This window comes from Hypanus sabinus, chromosome 7, assembly GCF_030144855.1.
Source record: "Hypanus sabinus isolate sHypSab1 chromosome 7, sHypSab1.hap1, whole genome shotgun sequence".
In the NCBI taxonomy this organism is placed as follows: domain Eukaryota; kingdom Metazoa; phylum Chordata; class Chondrichthyes; order Myliobatiformes; family Dasyatidae; genus Hypanus; species Hypanus sabinus.
This window is the reverse complement of record NC_082712.1, coordinates 3,473,222-3,492,703: the sequence shown is the minus strand read 5'-3', so window position 1 is coordinate 3,492,703 and position 19,482 is coordinate 3,473,222. Positions and strand designations below refer to the sequence as shown.

General features: G+C 46.0%; 1 protein-coding gene across 10 annotated transcripts in view; it reads right to left on the bottom strand.

The window, feature by feature from the left end:
* The window catches only part of cplane1 (ciliogenesis and planar polarity effector 1), a 375,338-nt gene that overhangs the window by 103,562 nt on the left and 252,294 nt on the right, over positions 1–19,482 (bottom strand). For all 10 annotated transcript variants that reach the window (XR_009512997.1, XR_009512998.1, XM_059974072.1 and 7 more), the window contains exons 32-33: positions 18,352–18,606; positions 8,735–9,295 (exon numbers count right to left, since the gene is read on the bottom strand). Coding sequence is in view for 8 of the 10 variants with exons in the window: in XM_059974072.1 (XP_059830055.1) it covers positions 8,735–9,295; positions 18,352–18,606 (816 nt within the window). In the remaining 2 variants the exon portion in view is untranslated. The remainder of the gene's footprint in view (positions 1–8,734; positions 9,296–18,351; positions 18,607–19,482) is intronic.

Below are 19,482 nucleotides of genomic sequence, written 5' to 3'. Positions count from 1 at the left end.
CATATAATGATATTTTATGTGTCCCGTTCCCACGAATAATACTGTAGCGGTGTGCTACAAGCAGCGCTAAAATTACGACACGGAGTCGGTAACTGCAGTCGAAGGAAAAACTTTATTCGAAAACTTCAGCCTCACTTTTAAGCCTCTGTCAACCGGCCCCCCATGGCGAAGAGGCTCCAAAGCTCTGTGCTCGCAAACCCCCGTAGGCTATCTAATTGTGAGTCGGTTCGGATACGCTAGGAAATGAGGCGCTACATAACCCCCCCCCAGAACCGGCGATACACCCCCCAATGTCCACAGCCTGGGCCAGAACCTGCCTGGGAGGTCGGCCTCTGCGCCGAGGCGCCGGAAACTCGGCCGGTTGCGCCAGGTCCACATGGGCCGGCTTGAGGCGGTCCACCGTGAAAACCTCCTCCTTCCCCCCAACGTCCAGCACGAACGTGGACCCGTTGTTCCGGAGCACCGTAAACGGCCCCTCGTATGGCCGCTGCAGCGGTGGCCGATGCCCGCCCCTTCGTACAAACACAAACTTACAGTTCCGTAGGTCTTTGGGTACGCAGGTCGGGTGCCGCCCATGCTGTGAAGTGGGTATGGGGGCCAGGTTACCGAGCTTCTCACGTAGTCTGCCCAGGACTGCTGCGGGATCTTCCTCTTGCCCCCGTGGAGCTGATAGGAACTCCCCGGGGACGGCCAGGGGCGCGCCGTATACCAACTCGGCCGACGAGGCGTGCAGGTCGTCCTTGGGCGCTGTGCGGATGCCGAGAAGGACCCAGGGAAGCTCGTCCGCCCAGTTGGCTCCTCGCAGGCGGGCCATGAGGGCCGACTTCAGGTGACGGTGGAAACGCTCCACTAGCCCGTTCGACTGTGGGTGGTAGGCAGTGGTGTGGTGCAGCTGAGTCCCCAAAAGGCTGGCCATAGCTGACCACAGGCTGGAGGTGAACTGGGCGCCTCTGTCGGAGGTAATGTGGGCTGGTACACCAAAGCGGGATATCCAGGTGGCGAGCAGGGCTCGGGCGCAAGATTCGGAGGTGGTGTCGGTGAGCGGGACCGCCTCTGGCCATCTTGTGAACCGGTCCACGATAGTCAGGAGGTAACGCGCTCCACGCGACACTGGCAGGGGGCCCACGATATCCACATGAATGTGGTCGAAACGCCGGTGGGCGGGATGGAACTGCTGCGGTGGGGCTTTGGTGTGCCGCTGAACCTTGGCCGTCTGGCAGTGCATGCACGTTCTGGCCCATTCACTGACCTGTTTGCGGAGACCGTGCCAAACGGGGTGATGAGAGCCGTTTTGGGGACGTCGTCAGGATGCATCGGGATTTGATGGTACCCTCGGACAAGGTCGACCTTGGAGAAGATCCGGGCGCCGTGCAGGTTTGCCGCAAAGTCCTGAATGTGCGGCACAGGGTAGCGGTCCGGTGTGGTAGCCTCGTTCAGCCTGCGGTAGTCGCCGCACGGTCTCCAGCCCCCCGTCGCTTTGGGCACCATGTGCAGGGGGGAAGCCCAGGGGCTGTCGGACCGCCGGATGATCCCCAATTCCTCCATTCTCTGGAACTCCTCCTTCGCCAGTCGGAGCTTGTCCGGGGGAAGCCGCCGAGCACGGGCATGGAGGGGTGGTCCCTGTGTCGGGATGTGGTGCTGTACGCCGTGCCTGGGCATGGCTGCTGTGAACTGCGGTGCCAGAACCGATGGGAACTCCGCCAGGACCCTGGTGAAGTCGTTGTCGGACAGCGTGATGGAGCCGAGGTGAGGGGCTGGCAACTGGGCCGCGCCCAGGGAGAACGTCTGAAAGGTCTCGGCGTGTACCAGTCTCTTCCTGGGCAGGTCAACCAGCAGGCTGTGAGCTCGCGAAAAATCCGCACCCAGAAGCGGTTGGGCTACGGCGGCCAGTGTGAAGTCCCACGTGAACTGGCTGGGGCCGAACAGTAGCTGCACCTGACGGGTGCCATAGGTCCTTACTGTGCTGCCATTCACGGCCCTCAGGGGGGGACCTGGTGCCCTGCTGCGGGTGTCGTAACTCGTCGGAGGTAAAACGCTGATCTCAGCCCCAGTATCGACCAAAAACCGGCGTCCCGACCTGCTATCCCACACATACAGGAGGCTATCCCGATGGCCAGCCGCCGTAGCCATCAGCGGCGGCTGGCCCTGGCGTTTCCCGGGAACTTGCAGGGCGGGCGGCAACGGCGGGCTTCTGCGCCCCACCGCTGGTGGTAGAAGCACCAGTGGTCATTGGGCCGGGGGTTAGTGGGCTCTGCGGCCGGGCCTGGACTGGTTTGCTGCCGGGAGCGTGGCTGGGAGATCTGTGCGATGGACGCCCCGCTCACCTTTTTGGCGTTCCACAGCAAGTCTGCCCGGGCTGCCACCTTCCGGGGGTCACTGAAATCCGCGTCGGACAGCAGCAGGCGTATGTCCTCGGGCAGCTGCTCCAGGAATGCCTGCTCAAACATGAGGCCTGTGTGTCCCTCGGCCAGAGACAACATCTCATTCATTAAAGCCGATGGAGGTCTGTCGCCCAAGCCATCCAGGTGCAGTAAACGGGCAGCCCGCTCGCGCCGTGAGAGTCCGAAAGTCCTGAGGAGCAGGGCTTTGAATTCCGTGTACTTGCCGTCTGCCGGGGGCGACTGTACGAACTCCGCGACCTGGGCAGCTGTGTCCTGGTCGAGGGAGCCCACCACGTAGTAGTAGCGGGTGTCTTCTGAGGTGATCCGGCGAACGTGGAATTGGGCTTCGGCTTGCTGGAACCATAGGTCCGGGCGCTGTGTCCAGAAACCCGGCAGTTTCAACGAAACCGCATGAACAGAGGCGGCGTCGGTCATTTCTGGTCCAAAAATCGTTTGGACCGTCGGGGTCACCAATTGTAGCGGTGTGCTACAAGCAGCGCTAAAATTACGACACGGAGTCGGTAACTGCAGTCGAAGGAAAAACTTTATTCGAAAACTTCAGCCTCACTTTTAAGCCTCTGTCAACCGGCCCCCCATGGTGAAGAGGCTCCAAAGCTCTGTGCTCGCAAACCCCCGTAGGCTATCTAATTGTGAGTCGGTTCGGATACGCTAGGAAATGAGGCGCTACAATACCAAATATATTATATATTAGGTGAATCACGAATAGCAATTGCCAAAGGCTCCAGAGCAATATCAAATAATAAAGGATTTAAAGGACAGCCCTGTCTAGTACCTCGAAAAAGCCTAAAAAAAAGGGGATCTCTGATTATTGGTAAATACGGCAGCCAAGAGTGTATGATGTAACAGTTTACTCCAAGATACAAATTTTGAACTGAAATTAAATTTCTCAAGTATATTAAATAAATATTCCCATTCAAGTCTGTCAAAGGCCTTCTCAGCATCAAGCAAAGTAACACATTCTGGAGTATTAGATGAAGTAGTGTATACAATGTTCATTAACCTCCTAATGCTAAAATGTCAATAACAATTTTTAATAGATCCTGTCTGATCCTCAGAAATAATCTGAGGCAATACTTTCTCTAATTTAATTGCTAATATTGTGGAAAAGACTTTAGAATCCACATTCAATAAAGATATAGGCCTATATGATGTACATTCAATGGGATCTTTATCTTTTTTTTAGGAATTAAGGAAATAGATGCTTCACAAAAGGATTGTGGTAATTTACCTAGTAATAAAGCATCTTTAAAAACGTTACATAACCAGGGAGAGTAAATCTGAAAAGGTTTTAAAAAATTCAGCTATATACTATCTGGAGCGGGTGCTTTAGATTCAAGATTCAAAAACTTTATTGTCATTCTAACCGTACATCAGCTCTGCAGGGCAGAATGAGACAGCGTTTCCCAGAGGCAAGTGCAATCATAACATAACAAACGCAACATTAAATAATAAACACAACAATGAATAGTAAAACACAACAGCCACATGTCAGTTAAAATGAAGTTATAAGTGTCCAGTGCAAGTTAAAAGTGTCCAAAACAGAGTCAGGTAGAGCAGCTATTTAGCAGTCTGACTGCCTGTGGGAGGAAGCTGTTTAGCAGCCTTGTGGTTTTTGTTTTGATGCTCCTGTAACATTTGCCTGATAGCAGAAGAACGAAACAGTTTATGAAGAGGGTGTGAGGGTTCTTTAATGATGTATCGTGTCTTCTGGAGACATCGACTCTAAAAGAGTCGATGTACCTGAGTTCAATCAAAAAAATTGCCTTCTTTATTTCCTATTCAGTAATGGGTGCATCTAATACTAAACGTTCATCAACTGGTAATTCTGGAAAATTTAGTTTCCTTAAAATTTCATGCATTATAGTAGTATAATCAGGAAATTCTGATTGATACAAATTAGTATTAAATTCTTGAAAAGATTTGTTAATTTCATCAAAACACCATCCCGTCTACGAACTTTATTAATCTGACATTTTGCCAAAGCAGCTTTCAAATGATTAGCCAACAATTTATCCGATTTGTCACCATGTATATAGAATTGACTCCTAGATTCAAATAATTGGTTTTCAATCGGAGATGTTAATAACAAACTATGTTGCATCTGAAGTTCAACTCTCTCTTTATAAAGCTCCAAATTGGAAGCAATAGAATATTTTTAATCAATATATTTAATATTATCAGCCAATGAATGTATCTCACTATTAATTCATTTTTTCAATCCAGCAGAATATGGAATAATTTGTCCGCGAATATATGCTTTAAAAGTATCCCATAATATCCCACTGGAAATTTCTTCTGTTGAATTAGATGAAAAGAAGAATAGAATCTGTTCTTTAATGAAATTAACAAAATTTAAATCCTGAAGCAAAATAGAGTTGAACCGCTATTGTCTAGTACTAAAAGTTACATCACTAAATTTAATTGATAATTTCAGAGGTGCATGGTCAGAAATGGCGATTGCATCATACTCACAGGTCGTGACAGACGAAACTAAACGAGAATCAATAAAGAAGTAATAGATTCTAGTGTAATTATGATCAACATGGGGAAAAAAGAGAACTCTTTATTATTGGGATGTAAAAACCTCCAAATTTCTAAAATTCCCGTGTCAACTAAGAAGGAATGAATAAAAGTAGCAGATTTATTTGGAAGTATGTGATTGGGCGCAGACCTATCCAATATAAGATTCAAACAACAATTAAAATCTCTGCCCATTATTAACCTATATTCATTGAAATTGGGAAGAGATATAAATAGCTGCTTAAAAGAATTCAGGATAGTCTGTATCTGGTTCATAAACATTAGCCAAAACCACTTTTTGGTTATAAAGTCAACCAGTAATTAATAGAAATCTACCATATGGATCTGAAATTATGTCAAAATGAACAAATGAGATCGAAGGGTCTATAAAAATGGAAAAACCTTTCACTTTGGTCAAAGAATCAGAGTGAAACTGTTGCCCTTTCCAAAACCAAACAAAAACACTGATTATCCTCCTTCCTCACATGAGTCTCCTGCGCAAATATAATCTGAGCATTTAATCTATGAAAAACCTTGAAAATCTTCTTCCGTTTAATTGGATGATTCAAACCATACATGTTCCATGAAACAAAGTTAATAATATTATCCATTTTCCTTAAATAAACCATATGGTATGTAAAGGGTTAACCAAGTGGCATAGGAAACTCATGAACCAGGAAGAGGAAAAAAGTTTAAAGAGGAACCGGAAGTTGCGACAATGCAGACATTTTTGTAGTTTCAAGGCAGCCCAAATGAAGAATACTAGACTAACAAAAGACCCCGCCCCCTCCCCCACAGGCAAGAAACCTGGCAAATAGGCAGCCAGGAAGCTATCTAAGACCCGCCCAACAACAACCCATCTCTCTCATGGCAAGTCTCCAAATTTTAAGAGAAAGAAAGAGTACATTCTTCATAGTAATTAATCACCAAGTCTTAATAATTTTCTAAAATGAACAATTATAAATAAAAAAAGAAAAATAATAAAGGAAAAGGAAGAAAACTTTAATATAAAACAGACATAACCCAAAACAAAGTATCCAAAACATCAGCCCAAGGACATGGTTTCACGAACTTAAAATGTCAGACTCTATAAGCTAATTATTAACTAATAAACCCCCATGTATACAGATACATAGAAACGGAAAATTGATTAAGCATCCGAGCTCTCTTTGAGAAATTGCTTTACATCTTCCACTGATCTGAACCAGTTAAATGATTTCTCGGGTAAGACCACTCTTAAGCCGGCTGGGTGCAGCAGAGCCGGTCGAAGATTCCTTTGATAACATTGCGACATGACTTCCTTAAAACGCACTCTTTTTTGCATTACCTCGGGACAATAATCTTGAACCAAACAAAACTTGAGGTTCTGATATTCAATAATTCCTTTACGACGAGCAATTCGAATTAAGCGCTCCTTTGTACTCACATACTGAAACCGAAGAATAACATGACGTGGTTTTAACTCTTTTGGTGGTTTAAATTTTAACGACCTGTGTGCTCGATTGAGTGTCGGGGGTGAGTTAAAAACCTCCGATCTGTGTTAAGAATTTAGAGAAAAATTCAGTAAGGTCCCCGCTCTTGATGTCTTCATTGAGACCTACTATTCACATATTCTGTCTGCAACTGCCACTCTCCAAATCGATAATCTTAGCTATATACTGCTCCAGTGTGCAAGTAGTCGAATTTAATTTCTTTTCAAAAGAGTTCATGCTGGAATCCCTCTGATTCCCAGCTTCAGTAAGCTCTGTAATTTGCCGATGTTGTATTGTGTTCTCTTCTTCGAGTGCTTCCAGTTTGCCTTTATTTTCCTTCAGCATTATTTCCAATGCAGCGAAACTTTTATCAAGTTTTTCATCCAATGCAGCGAAACTTTTATCAAGTTTTTCATCCAATACAGCGAACCTTTTATCCAATAAGTTCGAAATAGCTTGAAAAGTAAGTTGAGGCTGTGTTGGCGGATCTTCTTTCTTCCTGTTTCCATTACTGGTTTCTTTGCCTTCAGCTAATGCCTTTCTTGTACTGGAAGTCATTTCCATTGATAAACTTCAAATTTCAAACATATAAAGATGTTAAAGACACTTTGATACATATAATAAAGGGGAGATTAGGACATTGAAAAATGACCGGAGCTGAGCCAAAAATGCAACCTACTCCATCTAGCACCACCAAGACAGTCTGGCAGCATCTATTGAAAACAGCTCAGCTGACATTTTGAGGCGAAACCCTTCAGTTATCTTATGCATTTGTATTTATTGTGTTTATTATTATTATAATTATTATATTCTTTATCTTATTGTTTTTTGTGCTGCATCAGATCTGGATTAACAATTACTTTGTTCTCCCTTAAACTGTGTACTGGAAATGACATTAAATCATTTTGAATCTTGTAAATGGGACAGAGCAATGGTAGATGGAATTTAATCCTGAATTTTTAATTTAATTCTCTCTGACAAGGGCATGACAAGGCACAGAAAATGTCATGTTTATCCACAACCAAGGAACAGCCCAGTTTGTACCACTGGATCTGGACCTCTGATGAACTGCCCCAGAGCAATGGCTTTTCCACTTCAAAAACAGGTTTTCTGCCATTGTAGTTAATGAAAGACACCATCATGACTCTAACGTTCAAGCTCCTTAGAGACAGTGGCAGGAATCGAACCCAGGTCGCTGGCGCAGTAATAGTGTTTGCTAACCGCTACAATACTGGGCCATAATACAGTTTAAAGAGTCTGATGATGGTAGGACTCTCGTGAATGACAAGACCCTAGTTCCCTGGGGTAAAAGGGTATAAGAACAGCCGTGTAAAGCAATGATTTGCCACAGCTGGAGTACTGGGTGCAGTTCTGCTTACCTCAAGAATGAGGTGACTACATGGGGAAGGTACAGAAGAGATTCACCAGAATGTTGTCTGGAATGGAACACATCAGTTATGAGGAGAGATGGGGTAAGCTGGCTCTATTTACCCAGGAGTGGAGGACAATGTGGGGGACCTGATAGAGGAGCATGGACGTGGTAGACAGTAGAAGTGTTTGTCCATGGCTGGGATAGTTAAGACCAGAATGAATTTAAGTTGAGGAGTCAGAAGCTGGAATGTGGAACTCACGGCCTGAGAATGTTTTTTGAGATTGACAGTTCCACAATGTTTAGCAAGCACCTGGACAAATATATGGATTGATAAAGTTGTGGACCACGTACTGTGGAAGGAAATTTGTGACAGACTTTCGACCACGTGGTCTATAAAGAAATTTGTGACAGACTGCTGACCCCATACTGTGGAAGGAAATTTGTGACAGACTGCTGACCCCATACTGTGGAAGAAAATTTGTGACAGACTTTCGACCAAGTGGTCTATAAAGAAATTTGTGACAGACTGCTGACCACGTACCGTGGAAGGAAATTTGTGACAGACTTTCGACCACGTGGTCTATGTGACAGACTGCTGACCACGTATTGTGGGAGGAAATTTGTGGCAGAGTGTTGACCACGTACTGGGGAAAGAAGTTTGTGGCAGACTCTGGACCACGTACTGTGGAAGAAAGTTTGGTGGGCATGGACCCATTTGGCCAAAGGGCCTGTCTTTGTGCCATATACTCTGTGGTGGAGTAGATCATAGGGCAGCCAGAGAACCTTTCAATAACCAGCTTAGATATCTTTCTAGCTCTTGTTGTGGCACATGTTGGGAGAAGTCTGTCTGAGTCCCACAGTCACTGGCCACCTCCTTGATGCCTTCCTAGGCTCCCTCCCTGACCCCTACCCAGGCCACCGCCCCTGACCCCTGTACATCCCACCTCCCACATGGCCTCCAGCCTTACCTGGGGTTCCAGACAGTGGTTGTTGTAGCAGAGTGGGGTTGCTGGAAGCTTCTGTTGTGCGGGGAGACAGTGGGCCAGAGAGAGTGGGAAGAGTGGGGTGTGTGCAGGCTGAGGGAGGTGGAGGAGAGGCAGGGCTCGCCGCGGGGGGTATAGGCTGTGTGGAGGGAGGCTCCGGGGTCTTCTTGCCCTCAGTGAGAGCTGGTCTCTGGTCAGGCTCTCCCTCCACCCACCATCCTCAGCCCGGCTGGGCATCTCTGTCTTGTATGCAGCTGTGTTCAGGTGAGGGGGAATGGAGGGCTGTGACCCAAGGGTAGGGGGTGCCCAGGCTTCTCGTGGCGGAGGGATGGTGAATGGGGGATGTCTCAGCTGACCCTGGGGTGGCAGGTGCAACAGTGGGAGCCCAGGGCTGGAACAGGGCCTGGGAATTGGCTGCCAGGGGGCTCCATGACTGCCTGGGAGTAGAGGCTGGGGCAGAGTTGTATGCAGAACCTTAGGGAGCCATTGTCTTCCACCCACACCAGCGTCTTCAGGCCTTGGGTGGGCTGGTAAATTCTCTGAGCTCTGGAAACGAAAGGAGAATATCAGTACATTGGTTTAAAGTTCCATGTCCTCATAAACAACACCTTTTGCTGCAGAGATGAATGTGGAATAAACCCAAGGGGAGAGAGAGGGGGCAGTGCAATCAGTCTGGGGTATGGGGGAGCCATACGGCTGGAAAATATAGGCTCACTTGGCTCATCATGAAAACATGGCCAAATTTTATTCAATCCCATTCTCCTGCCTTCTTCCTGTAACCCTCAACCCTTTGACTAATCAGGTACCTCTAAAAATGGTGGATACACCCAGGCCAATGGTGGGAAGGGTAAAGCGCATCGACAAAGAGCATCGACACAAGAAAGCTGCATCCATCATCAAGGACCTTACCATCCAGGCCATGCTCTCTTCTCACTGCTGCCATTGGGAGAGGGGGACAGCAGCTTCAGTTCCCACACTACTAGGTTCAGAAACAGGTTCCCTCCCGAACCAGTGCGGATAACTTCACTCACTATAACACTGAACTGATTCTATAACCTACAGACTCACTTTCAAAGCTCTACAACTCATGTTCTTATCATTTATGTATATATGTACTTACTTATTTATTCTGTATTTGCACAGGTTGTTATTTTGCACATTGATTGTTAGTCTTTCTGTATTTTTCACCGATTTTGTTGCACAGTATTTCTTTGTTCCACTGTCAATGCTTGCAAGTAAAAGTAACTCGGGGTAGTTTCTGGTGAGGTACTTTGTTAATAAAATTTACTTCGACTTGAATCACTGCCTTAAATACCTCCATGCCTCTACAGCCATCTGTGGCAATGAATTCCACAGATTCATAATTCTCTGGCTAAAGAAATTCTTCCTCATCTCAGTTTTAAAGTGATAACATTTTCGTCAGAGGCTGTGCCCTGAGATCCCACTCTCCTCCTGAAGTAACCTGTCCACTCAGATCCCAGACTCTCCTCCCGATGGAAACATCCTCTCCATGTCCACATGGATCACAAACTCTTCCACTGAAGGAAACATCCTCTCCATATCAACTCAGATCCTAGACCCTCCTCCCGATGGAAACATTCTCTCCATGATCACTTGGATTCCAGTCTCTCTTCACGATGGAAACATCTTCTACGTGTCCACGAATCCCAGACTCCCTCTGACGGAAACATCCTCTCCATTTTCACTTGGATCCCAGACTCTTCCCCTGATGGAAACATCCTCTCCATGTCCACTCGGATCCTAGACTCAAACCTCCGCTCTATCCAGGCCTTTCAGTATCCGGTAGGTTTCAGTGAGATTCCCCCCATTCTTCAAAAAATCCAGCACGTATAGGCCCAGAGCCATCAAACACTTCTCATACATTAAACCTTTTGATTCCTGGATTCATTCTCATGAACGTCCTCTGCAACCTCTCCAATGCCAATACAACTATCCTTAGATAAAAGGCCCAAAACTGCTCACAATATTCCAAATGCAGTATGATCAACACCTTCTAAAGCCTCAGCATTACAGACAGACATACTTTATTACATCCTTTGCTTGAGCAAAACAGACACAAAATGCTGGTGGAACTCAGCAGGTTAGACAGTATCTATAGAGTTGAATGAATGTTGACTTTTCGGGCTAAGCCCTCACTTGTTGGATAATCAATGTCAATGTAACAGAGCCACCTTTCAACAGGGCAGCGATTGAGATTTAAAAGGCAGAGCTTTGAGGCAGTTTCTCTGACTGGAGGAAGAGCAACCTTTTAACATAGACATTTACAGCACATTACAGGCCATTCGGCCCACAATGTTGTGTTGATCATGTAACCTACTCTAGAGGCTGCCTAGAATTTCCCTACTGCATAGCCCCATATTTTTCTAAGCTCCATGTACCCATCTAAGAGGATCTTTAAAGCCCCTATTGTACCCTCTTCCATCACTGCCACTGGCAGCGTATTCCACACACCCACTACTCTCAGTGTGAAAAACTTACCCCTGATACATACAGGGTAAATGGTAGGGCATTGAGGAATGCAGTGGAACAGAGAGATCTAGGAATAACAGTGCATAGTTCCCTGAAGGTGGAGTCTCAGGTAGATAGGGTGGTGAAGAAGGCTTTTGGAACACTGGCCTTTATAAATCAGAGCACTGAGTACAGAAGTTGGGATGTAATGTTAAAATTGTACAAGGCATTGGTAAGGCCAAATTTGTGTACAGTTCTGGTCACCGAATTATAGGAAAGACATCAATAAATTAAGAGAGAGTGCAGAGACGATTTACTAGGATGTTACCTGGGTTTCAGCACTTAAGTTACAGAGAAAGGTTGAACAAGTTAGGTCTCTATTCATTGGAGCATAGAAGGTTGAGGGGGGATTTGATCGAGGTATTTAAAATTTTGAGAGGGATAGAGTTGACGTGAATAGGCTGTTTCCATTGAGAGTAGGGGAGATTCAAACGAGAGGACATGATTTGAGAGTTAGGGGGCAAAAGTTTAAGGGAAACACGAGGGGGTATTTCTTTACTCAGAGAGTGATAGCTGTGTGGAATGAGCTTCCTGTAGAAGTAGCAGAAGCCAGTTCAGTTGTGTCATTTAAGGTAAAATTGGATAGGTATATGGACAGGAAAGGAGTGGAGGGTTATGGGCTGAGTGCGGGTAGGTGGGACTAGGTGAGATTAAGAGTTTGGCATGGACTAGGAGGGCCGAGATGGCCTGTTTCCGTGCTGTGATTGTTATATGGTTATATGATATCCCCTCGGAATCTATTTCCAATCACCTTAAAACTATGCCCCCCCCCCCGTGTTAGCCATTTCACCCCAGGGAAAAAACCTCTGGCTAGCCACACAATTGATGCCCTTCGTCATCTCTATCAGGTCACCTCTCATCCTCCGTAGCTCTGAGTAGAAAAGGCCAAGTTCACTCAAACTACTCTCATAAAGTACACCCTCCAATCCAAGTAACATCAGGTCAGGTCCACATTGAAGATTCCCATCATGTTCCCTTTAACATTTCACTCTTAAGCCATGCCCTCCAGTTGTAATCCCACCAACCTCAGTGGAAAATGCCTACTTGCCTTTACCCTATCTACACCCCTCATAATTCTGTATACCTCTATCAAATCTCCTCTCAATCTTCTACATTCTTAAGAATAGTCATAATTTATTCCATTTTTCCTTTTAATTCAGGTCTTCCAGAGCCGGCAACATTCTTGTAAATTTTCTCTGCACTCTCAACTTTGTTTACATCTTTGCTGCAGGTCAGTGACCAAAACTGCACACAATATTCCAAATTAGGCCTCACCAATGTCTTAAACAACTTCAAAATAACATCAATTCTTCTGTACTCAACGCATTGATTCATGAAGACCAATGTGCCAAAAGCTCTCTTCATGAACCTATCTACCTGTGATGCTACTTTCAATGAATTGTGTACCTGTATTCTCAGATCCCTTTGTCCCACTACATTCCAGTTTCTGGAACTGTTGGAGTCTGTGCTTTGCAGTTTGGAGATCATTTGGGTGATACAGCGCTTTGCAAGCTCCGAGAGGATTCTGGGAGGCAGTGAATGTGGGCCACAAGGCGACATTGTTCACTAATAAACGCTTCCATTGTTCGCCAATTTAGGTGAAGAGGGAGACTGAAATGTCAAGGTATATGCAGAGGGTGAAGTTTTATATATTGTGTTTTTTGCCCGTTCTTTTTTTGTATGGGGAGGGGTATTTCAGGGTTGATATTCTTGTTGTGCTTTGTGCGGGGGGGGGGGGGGTCGATTTTTTTGTTACAATTTTTGTTAGTTGCTTTGTCTGGTGAAGGAGGATTTGGAACCGGTTCTTTTTTCATTTCAAGTGGGGGGGGGGTGGGGCTTGTTGTGTTTTTCTTCTTTATTCTGTGTGGGGAGAGGGGTAATTGGGGGTCAAGGCACTTGTTGCATTTTGTGCGATGGGATTGGAGATTGATTATCATGTTGCCATTCTTTTTTGGTTTCATGGATATTCGGAGAAGAATAATTGCAGAATTTTATACTTTGATAATAAATGATGCCTTGATACTTTGATTGTTGTAGGCATCATTGAAATACGGCCAAAGTAAGATTATAGCTGGGAAAATAATGTTCAAGGATACACATTGTATCAAAAGGACAGGCAGGAAGGCACAGCAGACAGTGTTCTGTTGGTCAAAAAATGAAATCAAATCATTAGAAAGAGGTGATATAGGAAGGTGTTGAGCCAAGTAAGAAGACCCTGAGGGCAATTATATAGACCCCCAAATAGCAGTAAGGACATGGTCTACAAATTACAATGGGAATTACAATGCTAAAAGGGCAATGTTACAATAGTCATGGGGATTTCAAATAGGTTGGTGCTGGATTCCAAAAGGGGGAATTTCTAAAATACCTACGAGATGGCTTTTTAGAGCAGCTCATGGTTGAACTCACTAGCAGATCGGTTGTTCTGGATTGGGTGTTGTGCAATGAACTGGAACTGATTAGAGCTTAAATTAAAAGAACCATTAGGGATAAATGATCACATATGATCAAATTCACCCTGAAATTTGAGAAGCTAAAGTCAGGTGTATCAGTATTACATGGAGTAAAGGGAATTACTGAGGCATGAGAGAGGAGTTGGCCAGAATTGATTGGAAATGAACACTGGCAGAGATGACGGCAGAGCAGCAATGGCTGGAATCTCTAGAAGCAGTTCAAAGGCACAAGATACATACATCTCAAAGAAGACGAAGTATTCTAAAGGTAATATGACACAACCATGCCTACAAGTGGAGTCAACGCTAACATAAAAGCCTAAGTAACTCACGCAAAATGCTGGAGGAATTCAGCAGATCAGGCAGCATCTATGGAAGAGTACAGCTGAGGCTTCGGGCCAAGACATCAACTGTACTCTTTTCCACAGATGCTGCCTGGCCTGCTGAGTTCCTCCAGCATTTTGTGTGTGTTGCTTAGATTTCCAGCATCTGCAGATTTTCTCTTCTTTGCAAAAGCCACAGAGACAGCATATAATAAAACTAAAATTAGTGGGAAGTTAGAAAATTGGGAAGCCTTTAAAGACCAACAGAAGGCAACTAAAAAAGTCATTAAGAATGTAAACGTGGAATCAGAAAGTAAGCTAGCCAACAATATTAAAAAGTATACCAAAATTTTCTTCAGTACTAAAGAGAGGCAAGAGTAGATAACAGATAACTAGGGAACAAGGCTGGAGAGGTAGTAATGAGAGACAAGGAAATAATGGACAAACAAAACAGAAGTATTTTGCATCAGTCTTCACTGTGGAAACACTAGCAGTATGCCTGATGTTGTGGTACCGGGGGCTCATGAAGTGTGTAAAGTTACCATAACTAGAGGGAAGGTTCTTGGGAAACTGAAATATCTGAAGGTAGATAAGTCAACTGGACCAGATGGTGTACACCCCAAGTTTCTGAAAGAAGATTTTCAGAAGGACTTTGACAAAGTGCCACACATGAGGGTGCTTAACAAGCTATGAGCCCATGGTAGCATAGGAAAGATTCTAGCATGAATAAAGCAGTGGCTGATTGGCAGGAGGCAAAGAGTGGGAATAAAGAGAGCCTTTTCTTGTTTGCAGCCAATAACTAATGGTGTTCTTCAGGGGTCTGTGTTTGGACCGATTCCTTTTATATTTTATGTCAACGATATGGATGATGGAATTAATGGCTTTGTTGCAAAATTTGCAATAGATATGATGATAGGTGGAGGGGCAGGTAGTTTTGAGGAAGTAGAGAGGCTACAGGAGGACAGACAGATGAGGAGAATGGACAAAGAAATGGCAGATGGAATACGTCGGGAAATTTATGGTCATGCACTTTGGTAGAATAAATTCAAGGACTGACTATTTTCTACAAGGAGAGAAAATACAAAAAAGATGAGATGCTAAGGTACTTGAAGGTTCTTGTGCAGGATTCCCTAAAATTTAATTTGCAATTCAATTCTGTGGTGAGGACAGCAAGCACAATATCATCCTTCATTTCAAACAACAGAATATAGAAGCAAGGATGTGATGTTGAGACTTTATAAAGCACTGTTGAGGCCCCACTTGGAGTAATATGAGCAGTTTTGGGCCTCTTTTCTTAGAGAGGATCACTGAAGCCGGAGAAAGTTCAATGGAGTTTCACAGAAATGATTCCCGGATCGAATGGCTTATCTTATGAAGAGTGTTTGATGGCCCTGGGCCTGTATTCAGTAGAATTCAGTAGAGTGATGGATGACCTCAATAAAACCTATCGAACGTTGAAAGGACTTGACAGAGAGGATGGGCAGAGGATGTTTTCCACGATGGGAGAGTCCAAGACCAGAGAACACAGCCTCAGAATAGAAGGGTGTCCTTTTAGAATGGAGATGAGGAATAATTTCTTTAGCCAGAGAGTGGTGAATCTGTGGAATTCTTTGTCACAGACAGGATGGCAGGTCTTAATGTGCATTTAAGGATGGGGTTGATATATTCGTGATTGGTCAAGCCATGATGGGATATCAGAATCAGAATCAGGTTTATTATCACTGGCATGTGTCGTGAAATTTGTTAAGTTAGAGTAGCAGTTCAATGCAATACAGAAGAAAAAAATAAATAATTAAGTTAATCAATTACAATATATTGAATAGATTAAAAATCATGTAAAAAAACAGAAATAATATATATTTAAAAAGTGAGGTAGCGTTCAAGGGTTTAATGTCCACAGGAATCGGATAGCAGGGGGGAGGAAGCTGCTCCTGAATCGCTGAGTGTGTGCCTTCAGGCGATGGAATTATTCTGGGACTGATACTTGTCTGTGGGGAGGGTCATTTGGAACATACTTCCATATATTTGTCCTTTCAATCCTTTAAAATAAAGGGCCGACTTTTACTTTCTTTTACAAAAGATTAGGATTATTTCAAAACTTCAAAGTTTATTATCAAAATACATTTATGTCATGCATCTTCTTGTGGGCATTCATAGTAAATACAAAGAAACATGACAGATTTAATGAAAAACCATACACACGATGGACGAACAACCAATGTGCCAAAAAAAGAGTAGTGTTGGATAACTGTTTGTCAGGTTGGAGGCTGGTGACTAGTGGTGTGCCTCAGGGATCTGTTCTGGGTCCAATGTTGTTTGTCATATACATTAATGATCTGGGTGATGGGGTGGTAAATTGGATTAGTAAGTATGCAGATGATACTAAGGTAGGTGGCATTGTGGATAATGAAGTAGGTTTTCAAAGTTTGCAGAGAGATTTGGGCCAGTTAGAAGAGTGGGCTGAACGATGGCAGATGGAGTTTAATGTTGATAAGTGTGAGGTGCTACATTTTGGTAGGAATAATCAAAATAGGACATACATGGTAAATAGTAGGGCATTGAAGAATGCAGTAGAACAGACTGATCTAGGAATAATGGTGCATAGTTCCCTGAAGGTGGAATCTCATATAGGGTGGTGAAGAAAGCTTTTGGTATGCTGGCCTTTATAAATCAGAGCATTGAGTATAAGAGTTGGGATGTAATGCTAAAATTGTACAAGGCATTGGTAAGGCCGAATTTGGAGTATTGTGTATAGTTCTGGTCACCAAATTATAGGAAAGATGTCAACGAAATAGAGAGAGTACAGAGAAGATTTACTAGAATGTTACCTGGGTTTCAGCACCTAAGTTACAGGGAAAGATTGAACAAGTTAGGTCTTTATTTTTTGGAGCACAGAAGGTTGAGGTGGACTTGATAGAGGTATTTAAAATAATGAGGGGGATAGATAGAGTTGACATGGGTAGGCTTTTTCCATTGAGAGTAGGGGAGATTCAAACAAGAGGACATGAGAGTTAGCGGGTAAAAGTTTAAGGGTAACACAAGGGGGTATTCCTTACTCAGAGAGTGGTAGCTGTGTGGAACGAGCTTCCAGTAGAAGTGGTAGAGGCAGGTTCGGTATTGTCATTTAAAGTAAAATTGGATAGGTATATGGACAGGAAAGGAATGGAGGGTTATGGGCTGAGTGCGGGTCAGTGGGACTAGGTGAGAGTAAGCATTCGGCACGGACTAGAAGGGCTGAGATGGCCTGTTTCCGTGCTGTAATTGTTATATGTTTATATGTTATATGGTTACGAAAAGGAAGGAAAATAATAATAATAATAAACACCTAAGCAATAACATCGAGAACAGTGGACAGTGTTCTGCTAGTGATGTCTACCACAGGAAAGTATTCTGTGGTGACGTCACTGCCAGAGTACAGTGATCTACTGGTGATGTCACTACCAGAGGACAGTGTTCTACTGGTGATGTCACTACCAGAGGACAGTGTTTGCTGGTGATGCCACTGCCAGAGGACAGTGTTCTGTTGGTGATGCCACTGCCAGAGGACAGTGATCTGCTGGTGATGTCACTACCAGAGGACAGTGTTTGCTGGTAATGTCACTACCAGAGGACAGTGATCTACTGGTGATGTCACTACCAGAGGACAGTGATCTACTGGTGATGTCACTACCAGAGGCCAGTGTTCTACTGGTGATGTCACTACCAGAGGACAGTGTTTGCTGGTGATGCCACTGCCAGAGGACAGTGTTCTGTTGGTGATGCCACTGCCAGAGGACAGTGATCTGCTGGTGATGTCACTACCAGAGGACAGTGTTTGCTGGTGATGTCACTACCAGAGGACAGTGATCTACTGGTGATGTCACTACCAGAGGACAGTGTTTGCTGGTGATGTCACTACCAGAGGACAGTGTTCTGTTGGTGATGCCACTGCTAGAGGACAGTGATCTGCTGGTGATGTCACTACCAGAGGACAGTGTTTGCTGGTGATGTCACTACCAGAGGACAGTGTTTGCTGGTGATGTCACTACCAGAGGACAGTGTTCTGTTGGTGATGCCACTGCCAGAGGACAGTGATCTGCTGGTGATGTCACTACCAGAGGATAGAACTCTGCCGTGTACAGCTCAAAGAGGGGTTAAGGGAAGTACAGCTTATGTTCTGGTTCTGACCGCAGAAACTGTGAGATGGACTGGGTTTTGAAAGTCCCAGTGCCAACACCTTAAGACCCTGATTCAGCACTAAACACACAGAGGGAAGTCCGTTAAAATTATGCATTATTGATAGGTAAATAATACTTACCCTGTGCTGAACAGTTCTTTCTTCTGGTAGGCTGCTGGGTCTCTGAAGGGATAGACAGTCTTCCACAGGTACTCGCTTGCACTCCTGTTCTCCTGGGGCAGCCTCGTGTTTGGTGGGAGGTGGGTTCATGCTGGGATGAGGTGCTGTTGGAGCAATGATGTGGCTGGGTATGGACCCTGATGGCTGAGAGCCAGGTACTTGCAGCAACGACGATCCAACCGCCTGCATCAGGCTCATGAAGCTCATTTGCTGAAGCTGTGGGCAAAGAGGGGAAATGAGTTCCACAGGGATGGATGGACAGAGCAGAGAGAGAGGGGGAAAGAGAGGGGAGAGAGAGAGGGGGAGAGAGGGGGGAGAGAGAGGGGGGGAGAGGGGGAGAGAGGAGAGGGGGGAGAGGGGGGGAGGGGGAGAGGGGGGAGAGAGGGGGGAGAGGGGAGAGATGGGGAGAGAGGGGGGAGAGGGGGGGAGAGGGGGGAGAGGGGGGAGAGGGGGGAGAGAGGGGGGAGAGAGGGGGGAGGGGGAGAGGGGGGAGAGGGGGAGAGAGGGGGAGAGGGGGGGGAGAGAGTGGGGAGAGAGGGGGGAGGGGGGAGAGGAGGGGGAGGGGGGGAGAGGGGGGAGAGGGGGAGAGAGGGGGAGAGAGGGGGAGAGAGGGGGAGAGAGGGGGGAGAGAGGGGGAGAGAGGGGGGAGAGAGGGGGGGAGAGGGGGGAGAGGGGGGAGAGAGGGGGGGAGAGAGAGGGGGGAGAGAGAGGGGGAGAGAGAGGGGGAGAGAGGGGGGGTGAGGGGGGAGAGAGGGGGGAGAGGGGGGAGAGAGGGGGAGAGAGGGGGGAGAGAGGGGGGGAGAGAGAGGGGGGAGAGAGAGGGGGAGGGGGGGGGGTGAGGGGGGAGAGAGAGGGGGAGAGAGAGGGGGAGAGGGGGGGAGAGGGGGGAGAGGGGGGGAGAGGGGGGAGAGGGGGGAGAGGGGGGAGAGGGGGGGGAGAGGGAGGGAGAGGGGGGGGGGGAGAGAGAGGGGGGAGAGAGAGGGGGGAGAGAGAGGGGGGAGAGAGAGGGGGGAGAGAGAGGGGGGGAGAGAGAGGGGGGGAGAGAGAGGGGGGGGAGAGAGAGGGGGGGAGAGAGAGGGGGGGAGAGAGAGG